General features: G+C 39.2%; 1 protein-coding gene across 2 annotated transcripts; it reads left to right on the top strand.

Annotated features, from left to right (window-relative positions):
* The first annotated feature begins 85 nt into the window (after positions 1–85).
* Positions 86–7,969, top strand: LOC117419596 (vesicle transport protein GOT1B). 2 transcript variants are annotated; one of them, XM_034032488.3, is made up of 6 exons: positions 86–247; positions 1,804–1,895; positions 4,553–4,731; positions 5,199–5,280; positions 5,520–5,554; positions 7,050–7,969. In XM_034032488.3, exons 1-5 carry the CDS (start codon positions 223–225, stop codon positions 5,526–5,528), a joined length of 387 nt encoding a protein of 128 aa, XP_033888379.1. In that variant the 5' UTR covers positions 86–222; the 3' UTR covers positions 5,529–5,554; positions 7,050–7,969. The 2 variants fall into 2 exon arrangements, with proteins under 2 accessions (XP_033888379.1, XP_033888378.3); XM_034032487.3 differs by lacking the exon at positions 5,520–5,554 and having other exon boundaries at positions 88–247.
* The last annotated feature ends 2,536 nt before the right edge of the window (positions 7,970–10,505 follow it).

The following is a 10,505-nucleotide window of genomic DNA, read 5'->3' as shown; positions in this document are numbered from 1 at the left end:
ATGGCGAACACAGGGGCGCAGTTTCTTCGCGTTCTTCAGCCTGTAAACCTACCACGGATTGAGTTCCCCGCCCGACCAATGAGTGCCCCGCTTGTTTTGGGGTGCGTGGTTCCGGAAGACGTGGCGGCTGCTGTGTAACAGGCAGTGTATGTTGTTGATCTGCAGAATTGTCTGTCTTTATTGGTTTGGACTGCCGTGTCTGCGTGGCTTTCAACTGCAAACATGATCTCCTTATCGGATTCACAGAGTAAGGCACTTGCAATTTAGTCAGTTCTGGTGGTACGCTCTGGGCAGTGTTAATTTTGGGGAATTAGGAAACGGGAGCGGTCGTGTGCTGTCTGTTTTTGAATGATGAATGAAAGGACCGGCTTGGAGGCCTAGTTGATATTGGTGCTATAAGAAATAAAGTACACAGATTATTCCCTTTCCTAGAAGATAGCACACAGGCGATTGTGTAACTGTTCATTCGTACAGCGAGATGGTGCAATAATAAGAGAACAGACTCTGTATGAAAGAAGAGTGCAGTGTAAAATGTAAAGACATGACCTGGGCAGCCAGTCTGCATGATGTTACATGAGCGATCGCAAGGTATCACGCTCACAGGGTGGAAATGTATTGTAGCGGAACTGCTAATGAAAAGGAGTGTTACCGCTACCCCTTTATTGTGTATTTAAATCACCCACTTGTATCTTGTTTTTTTATAGCGGAAATTGTTTGCCAGCTGATTGTGCATACGTGTGCACAAACACCATTAGGAGAGATGCGTTCTGTACTAGGATGCAGGATTTCCAAACTGCTGGATATTTGTCAAGCTTCTTAAATACTGCTACTGGTTTAAAACAAACAAACACTTCAGAGCGACATTTCTAAGATGTTACTTTTGGTCAAATGTCTTTAGCATTGTAGTATTTACAACATTGAACATATGGAATATCCCACGTTGCCTAAGCACTGTTTCCCAGTTCGCATTGCCGTTTATGTTTCACAGCTGACTCGGTTTTATTGTAGTAACCACGTCTAGTTCAGTCTGATTCGTTAATTACAACACTGTAGCCTATACGACAGCAGTGGTTCAAACCAGTACAATATTTAAACTTCCAGCCAAGTCCACGAGTAGTTTGTTGTTAATTTGCAAACCTGAAGAGAAATGCATTGTACCTTGATACCCGCATTTACACATTGCATCCAGTCATACCTTTGTCACCGGGAGCAGAGCCACAGATAGGATTCGTTTTACAGCTCAAGTGGTGCCTTCCATTGGACAGTTATCTCATTATTATTATGCAAAATGTTTTTGTCATTCAAGGCCACCCTTTTATTTATTTTTATTTTTTATTAGAAATCATCCATTGATTTAGGGGAGTTCATTGTTTACTGTATGATGATGGGAGCTGCTTTAACAGGTGTACCTTTCCGGGTTTAAATGAATTCCAACCAGTAATGCATGTTTTGGCAAGGAGACTCATTTGCATTGCATTCAAAGCACAGGATATAGTTTAAGCATAAGAACATACAGCACACCATGCTTCTCAGGGATGACCCTTCCAAGTCAAGTCTTTGTTCCAGTCCTGTTTTGTTTAATTGAACCTATTAACCCTCCATTCAGAGTGTAAAGTAGTCCATTATTTCATTTTACCTGTTAAACCTCACACACATAAGTCGTACCAGTTGAGTTTTAATGTGTAGCTGTGAAAATGAGACCAGCCCCGGTTAATGAGAACATACACAATGTGCACTTCAAATAGTCTCCACACCATGTCCAACGCATATACTACAGTACATTGGTCTTTTCTTTTTTTCCAGAAATCGGAATGGGATTAACAGGCTTCGGTGTGTTTTTCCTTTTCTTCGGAATGATCCTATTCTTTGACAAGGCACTTCTAGCTATTGGGAATGTAAGTACTTTTTTGGTCTTGTTTTTGAACGTTTGCTGATCACACCGAATATATATTGGGGGTTGTCTTACTAAAAGGCTTACTTTTCAGGTAAGATCTAGACGTTATTTGCTTTGCAAGTTTTTCCTAGCTGGGGTTTTCCCAGGATGCGATTCAGGAGGGATTCCCTGTCACTGTAGAACCCGAGGAGCACAATATTTTTCTTTGCAGGGGTGGAAAGAAGACTCCTATTGCATAATAGTTTCACCCATTCCAGGTTTTCGTAGGAGCTTGATTAGCCCTAGTGTATCGCTAACACATTCAGGTGTGCCTTATTTAACTCAAAGGAATCTTATTTCTGTCCCTGCCTTGAGAAATTGGTTGTCTCTAATTTTAATGTCATCCACGATTATGCTGTGCAATAAAACTTGTAGTAATAATAAAGATCTCAGATTTAATGGAGAAGAATAGTATTACTATTCACACTTTTTTTTTTTTTTTTAAATTCAGTAGGTGTTCTGAGCAGTCCATCTCCAGCAAACAATGGGTGAAGTTTGACGATGATGTCAGTCAAACTAATGTGTGATGTTATTGAAATGTGATCACGCAACACAAGTGTGATTGCATCTAGTGATTTACAGAAATATGCACTGTGTCTGTTGTGAAACACAACTGGACTAACTAATAGCCAACTGTAATTGTGTAATCTAGGTTTAGAGTCAGTAGGTTTCATGCCGTTTTCCCCACACAGAGCGGTTCTCATGGTTCTCAGTGGTGTCCCAGTTTGGAGGCTCAAGACGCAGCTTGCAATTTACAGGTCAATCTGAGAAGTAGCGGTTCTAATAATGAAGCAGCACAGCAGTAACTCTTTCTGGTTCACCCAGTTTCACTGCTTATTACACAGTCAAACCAATATTCTTTCTTGTAAGACTTCCATTGCGAAAGGGTGAAGCTCAATTTTTATGACAAGTGTCTGCTGGAAGTGTTTCTCATAGCGTGTGGCCAGGTAAAAGCTCACAAAAGCAATAAAGCCTTGTCATCAAAATTAGAAATAAAATACTTGATACTTGCATTGTTTTTATTAAAGCAGCATATCGATATATTATTTGTATGTCTTTTTTTAAAGACCCAGTTTTTCCAGTTCAGCTATATGAAATCAAATTGTTAATGGAACATATGTGTAATACTGAAGATCTGTACAGAATACCAGGGTTCCTTGTTTTCAAGCAGATTATGGACAGTTTTTGCTAACTGCACACCAGGTCATAGAAAAGCTATTCACACTTCCAACTGCATGTTGGTTGCTGATAAATGGCACACACCACAGAAATATCACTAAACCACATTTGTCATACTAGAGCCATTTCAAAGCAGGGGATGGAAATAAAATTTTGGTTTGTTAATTTTATTTATATATATATATATATATATATATATATATATATATATATATCTCATCTCATTAAGGTACACATAATTGAGCTAAATTGATGTCCCTTGTACCTTTAAGAGTAAGTAGCGGGGTTCTGAAAAATATAGTGTTACACGTCCCCACGTTTGAACAACTGTTTATATAACGTAAAGCGTGTTTCAAGGCATTTTTTTAAATGGCCGTTCTAGTGCACTGATAATGTAAGGATTATTGCCCACATTGTCAAACAGGTAACACAGCAATAACGATCCATGATGTTGTAAGGAACACAAAAGCCAGAACACTTTTTTTTTTAATACATATATATATATAATTGCTCTTCCTGCAGTGATTTACAGGACCCCAGTACATTAAAGTGGCCATTTTGAAAAATTACAGGTATGTTATTTAAACAGTTGTAGCAGCACGCAGGGACGTGTGACGCTAGATTTTAAAATGACAGGTATGTTATTTAAACAGTTGTAGCAGCACATGGGGACGTGTGATGCTAGATTTTAAAATGACAGGTATGTTATTTAAACAGTTGTAGCAGCACGCAGGGACGTGTGACGCTAGATTTTAAAATGACAGGTATGTTATTTAAACAGTTGTAGCAGCACGTGGGGACGTGTACTGCTAGATTTTTCAGAACTTATTCTTTAAAGGGCTGAAAAGCGTCCTTTATAATTTCACCAGCAGTATAAAACATATTCCCTTCTCCTAATAAAGATACACATTTACACTACAGAGGGAGTGTAACTTGCACAAACAGGGAGGTGATTCACAAGTTTCAGTTGAGTGTTTGCCATGAATCCAGGCAAAGGCAGGAAAGAGGAACAATTCTGCACCTGATTTCCACTTTGAATTGTTTTACAAACAATCTTTTTTTGGTTTTGATTTGTTAATCTAATATGTAATTTAAATGCTGCTGCCGTCTCCGAGGCTACAGAAACAATATTGGTGAACTGTAGGTATTGTTTATACTTTGTCTCCGATCACAACAGCTTACTGTTTCTTTGATTTCCTGCAGTAGTGACCTTTTCAGAATTCCTGCTTGCGTTTACCAGTGCGTCATTCACCCAAGGGAACCTCGTCTCGTTGGTAGACGTTTGGAGATCCTTTCAGCTTCTCCGAATTGGAACTGCCATAACGCATCAAGTTTGCATACGAGATGATGATGATGATGATGATGATGATGATGATGATGATGATGTGCTGACGCGGGTTTGTAACTGTGTTTTGTTTTTTTGTTTGCTCGTGTTTGTAGATCCTGTTTGTGGCAGGCTTGTCCTTTGTCATCGGCCTGGAGAGGACGTTCAAGTTCTTCTTCCAGAAGCACAAAATGAAGGCCACCGGTTTCTTCCTGGGAGGCGTCTTTATTGTCCTGATTGGCTGGCCCATGGTCGGAATGGTTCTGGAGATTTATGGGTTTTTTCTTTTGTTCAGGTAAGATTAAAGGCAGACGCAGCCTGTGGACAGGTGAACGAGCAACAAGATTCCAAGTAGTTTCACATTGACTGTTTCTAAAAGCTGTTCTTCCTTTCCCTTTTTAAGATATTTGCAATCGTTCCAAGTAGTCATGTTAATGTAATGTTTTCTGGTAAATCAGATGGTGCATTGAACACCTTTCCTTGTTGATTCAGATGTTAATGGCTGTGTTCAGTGATGGAAACAGGACTCCTATTCCTAATCCATTCCAGGTTTTACTACAAGCTTGATTAGCCACAGTGTATAGGCAAGAAGCTCAAGTGTGTGTTATTAAACTCATAGTAAAACCAGGAATAGATTAAACTGCTATTATTATTTATTTCTTAGCAGACGCCCTTATCCTGCTATATGAATGGGGGTTCTTGTTTCCATCCCTGGTATTTGATATTTCTTTGATGTTCTGAGTTTTTCTTCATCTGTTTTAGGGGGTTCTTTCCTGTGGCTGTTGGTTTCATCAGAAGGGTGCCAGTACTTGGATACTTGCTGAATTTACCTGGAATTAGCTCGGTAAGTATTCTGCAACAGCAGTTCAAGAAACACACGTAAACATACGCCAAGTTACCTGTGTGTTGTATTTGTAGTGTAACTGATGATCAACATTAAACATATACAAATGGACAGAAATAATAATTCTGTAGTATGAACTGATACAGGTAGGGTAGTGCATTGATGAAGTACAGATATATGTGTGTTTTTTTTTAATTCTTAATGTAACATTTCATGTTTTGAATGTGTGTTTTTTAAAGCCTACGTAAGGCTGAGACAAGAATCCCCAGTAATGGTTAGTTGTTCTCTTTTTCTATCAGGTTTCTATTGCATGGATTTCTAGTACCTTTTTTGTTTGTCCTCTGGTGACACTGTAATTGTAATTCTCTCACTACCTGACATTTCACCCAACATAATCCTCAATGTTAAAGTAATTCTACATGTCATGTGTTTTTACATGATGTAGATTGTGTTTTCCTCAACATCTGTTTGCTGCCAAGTTCACCAATTAATAATGTATAGTGTCAAAGTGTACCTGCAATGTATAGACTGTCCCTGGCTATCAACGACTAGAGATGACAACTTGCATTATACTACAGACATCATCCATTGTACTGCAGACACCTTGCATTGTACTAAAATATAAAACTACTAGTATTCTCTGTATTGTACTGCAGTATAAAACTACTAGTATTCTCTGCATTGTACTGCAGTATAAAACTACTAGTATTCTCTGTATTGTATTACAATATAAAACTACTACTAGCATTCTCTGCATTGTACTACAATATAAAACTACTACAAGTATTCTCGCTACATGATTTTCAGTTGTAGGCACAGTATGTTTCCATGCTTTGGATGTAGAAAGAAATTGTTGAATGGGCCCAGGACGAATCTTAAAAGATAATTCAAAAGCTTCAAATAAAATGATTCGTTTGTGTGTGTGTGTGGGTTTTTTTTTTATGTTTGCAATCACTCTGAATCGTTCTGACTGCAATGTCTTATACACTCTTGTTTTTTATTAGTCTGTGTTTAGAAGCTTTTCAGTTCTCCAGTATTTCCCCCCCATAGATAGGCTTTATAGAAGTAAAGGTCAGTGCCATCTACTGATCTGCCACTTTGGGTCAAGTTTCCTTTTGTTCTTCTGGCACTACAGTGCTGTGCCCTAGATAGTGGCACTGATACAAACACACTTGACAGAGCCTACATTGCATAAGTCTCTGCCAGGCAACTAGACCTGAAGGGCAGCTCCTGAAATCAGTCAAAGCACCTGAAGAATGTTTGCAAACATAATTAAAATATAAGGAAAACTACAGTGGGTGTGTAAAAGGTGGCTCGTGGAATGGGCAGCCCCCCATATGCAAAATAAATACTATAGTACTTTTTTATCACTGCTGTTTTGAAGGCTAAACACAGCTATACATTGCAGGTGTCCTTTGCTAATGCGTCAATATTTAAAAGCCATACAGTGCTGCTAGGTAAAGAATGTGGTCTGACTAGACATTGCCTATTCTAGACATGTTCTACCTGTTTCAAGTCAATTTAGTTTTCCTCAACAATAGCAAGACCACCTTCTATATTAGACCTTAATCCAGTGTGAGCAACTTTCATTAAACAAATACATGCACCAGCTATACTTTTATCACAAAGATGTCTGGAACAAGTTGGTAAATTAAACTGAATTGAAGTTATTGCATCTTTGAAATATTATTATTATTATTAGGTAAATACTTTAAAAGGTTATTAATATAAAGTCTAATCAAATCTCCTTTTTCTATTTTATTTTTCAGTTAGTGGATAAAGTCGGTGAGAGCAACAACATGGTATAACACAGACTACATGAGAACTTTTTGAATTGCTATATTATATTAAATTTATAATCGTGTCCCAAAGTAACTGTATCCCCTGCCTACCAAATCTGACCCAGAAGGTTATTACCTAAAACCTTTTTGTTGTTGTTGTTGTTTTAAAACAGCTAGTAGAGTTTAATCTACTTTCTTGGTTATTTTCGATCTGATGAATCTACAATCAGTCAAATGCTGGACGAGGTTGTACTGTACAGTGAGTGTTTTCATGCCAATGAAAGTTGAAGATCTCACGATTTTACCAGCATTATCAGATAAAAGGAGGGGGACACAGTGACTGAAGAAACTTTTAGCACAGGGTTAGGCTCACGTATGAAGACCTTACATGAGCCTTTTTGCTATACAGATCATTTCTGCGCGTAAATGAATTGTAAGAGATGTATACTGTGGCTGACCAAATGAAATGTATCAGGATAATTATCATTTAAAACAGGCATCCTGACAGCTACTGTAGGCTATGACCCTATGTCGTTGTACTAAACTTTCTTTTGAGATGGCGTTGGAAATCTGTTACAGAGATCGTCAGCTGCAATATACTGCTGTGCCTGTACTAAACTTTCTTTTGAGGAGAGCTTAAGTACTGTGAAACAACTAGGTTTTTAAGTGCCAGAAATGGCAGCCTTTTTTCTGTTTAATAAAAAAAAAAAAAAAAAAAAAAAAACTGTTCTAACCAGTAATGTATCTATGAAAACGATGCATGAAGGTTAGACTGTGATATCATTTTCTTAAATACAATTTGGGTCACTTTTATCAGTGTACAGTATTGAAAAATAAAGAAGGAAAGGATTTAAAACCTACCTTGTTTTGCTGTATGGAACTTTTGTAAATACACATTTTCAATAAAATTTGTGTTATGTGTTTTTATTATTTAAGACAATTCAAATGAATGATGGACTACTTTTAATCATATTACTGGTAAATAAACATCAAATTGAGACACTACTTGAACATACGCTGATTGGCCACCTTGTTAGACTCTGTGTACCCAATTTGGTTTTGGGATCACCCTGATGCAAATTAGGTTGGCCATATGATGTGTCCTACAGCACTAAAAAGCTGCTGGAGTTTACATCGGCATCGTTGCAGATCATGTCCAATGCTGCACTTCAACCCTAATGGCGTGCCAGAATGCACTGGCATCTCCCATGGCTACCACAATCCCCGGATCTCGATCAGAATGGTTTGAGGAGCACGGCACAGGCATCTCCCATGGCTACCACAATCCCCGGATCTCGATCAGAATGGTTTGAGGAGCACGGCACAGGCATCTCCCATGGCTACCACAATCCCCGGATCTCGATCAGAATGGTTTGAGGAGCACGGCACAGGCATCTCCCATGGCTACCACAATCCCTGGATCTCGATCAGAATGGTTTGAGGAGCACGGCACAGGCATCTCCCATGGCTACCACAATCCCCGGATCTCGATCAGAATGGTTTGAGGAGCACGGCACAGGCATCTCCCATGGCTACCACAATCCCCGGATCTCGATCAGAATGGTTTGAGGAGCACGGCACAGGCATCTCCCATGACTACTACAATCCCCAGATCTCGATCCAGTTGAGGTTGTTTGGGATGAACTTGAAAGATGCTTTTTGTCATCACAATAACCTGTCTACCTTTCTGCACAAACTGCATGCATTATTACCGATTGGATGAGTTCACATCCATCAATACACCTTCCAGACCCTTGTGGAGTGATGCCATGTGAGCTGTGGTCAGGGCCCCCCAACCCCAATATTAGGTACAGATCCTAATAAAGTCGCCAGGCAATTTAAACATGGTAACTGCTTCCCTGAAACAAAACGATGTTCAGTGAAAATGGAACCTAAATGAGTGCTAACAAGGGGTTTAAAATAATTTCTAAATCATTAAAACAAACTCCAGACTATCCAGCTCTGCACATAACTACGTCTCCAAAACTCAAATGAAATCAAAAGAACCACTATAATCTGTTTCCAATGGGCACATGGGAGTTACGTGAAGGTACCTTCTAATGAGATTAGCAATGGCCCTGGGTCCTAGCAATTATCAATAGCAAACACGGTAATTGACATCGAAGCACTCGGAGTCTAATACAACTGGAAGTATGACGTAGGCAGCAAAAGGGCTTGCAATTATTGAAATGTCTTAATCCCACCAGTGATCAATACTTACTGTTTTCATATGACAGCTCTTCCCCCACAACACCCTCTCCAAAGATTCTTTCCAATTGAGGGTGACTGGGTGACATGTTTACCTTTAACAGGACAGTGACGTTTAACCTTTGATCTCTGGGTTTCTGTCGGATTCAGTTGAGTGACTGAGGGTTTCTTCTCTCGTATTTGGTGAGGTTGGAGACGTAAGAGTCTTATACTGTAAGATCTTGTAGCCCCAGGGAAAAAATATCATTAGCCAAAGTGAAAAGACAGAACTTCAAGTGGTTATTATTATTATTAGTTTATTTATTTAGCAGATGCCTTTATCCAAGGCAACTTACAGAGACTAGGGTGTGTGAACTATGCATCAGCTGCAGAGTCACTTACAACTACGTCTCACCCAAAAGACAGAGCACAAGGAGGTGAAGTGACTTGCTGAGAGTCACACAATGAGTCACTGGCTGAGGTTGGATTTGAACCAGGGACTTCCTAATTACAAGCCCTTTTCTTTAACCACTGGACCACACCTTTATCCAGAGCAACTTACAATTGTTACAAGATATCACATTATTTTTACATACAATTACCCATTTATACAGTTGGGTTTTTACTGGAGCAATCTAGGTAAAGTACTTTGCTCAAGGGCACAGCAGCAGTGTCCGCCACCTGCGATTGAACCCACAACCCTCCGGTCAAGAGTCCACTACTCCACACTGCTGCTCTACACATTAAACAAGCTAAATTAAACCCATTCAATCAGATTATAACTACACCACTCAAAAACGTATTGTATTAATTTCACTGTATGGTTAGAATAAAAATGAGGAGGGACACTGGCCCTCCATGACCTGAGTTGTGCACCACTGGGTTAGAAGCAACCCAGATTCCTGATATAGCAGGGCTTCTCAAACTCGGTCCTGGGGACCCCCTGTGTCGACTGGTTTTCATTCCAACCGAGCTCTCAATTACTTAACTATACCCTTAATTGAACTAATAATTTGCTTAATTAGACATTTTTACTTGTTTTCAGCTTTTAAACAGTTGCAGTTCAAGTTACTTATCAAATGGTATAGCTAACTTGAGATATGCGACTGTTCAAGAGCTGAAAACAAGTAAAAAGGTTGAATTAAGTAAATGATCAGTTCAATTAAGGGTCCAGTTAAGTAATTGAGAGCTCTGTTGGAATGAAAACCAGCAGCCACAGGGGGGTCCCCAGGACCGAGTTTGAGAAGCCCTGGTTTA

This window comes from Acipenser ruthenus, chromosome 14, assembly GCF_902713425.1.
Source record: "Acipenser ruthenus chromosome 14, fAciRut3.2 maternal haplotype, whole genome shotgun sequence".
NCBI lineage: Eukaryota > Metazoa > Chordata > Actinopteri > Acipenseriformes > Acipenseridae > Acipenser > Acipenser ruthenus.
This window is presented reverse-complemented; position numbering and strand designations above follow the sequence as displayed.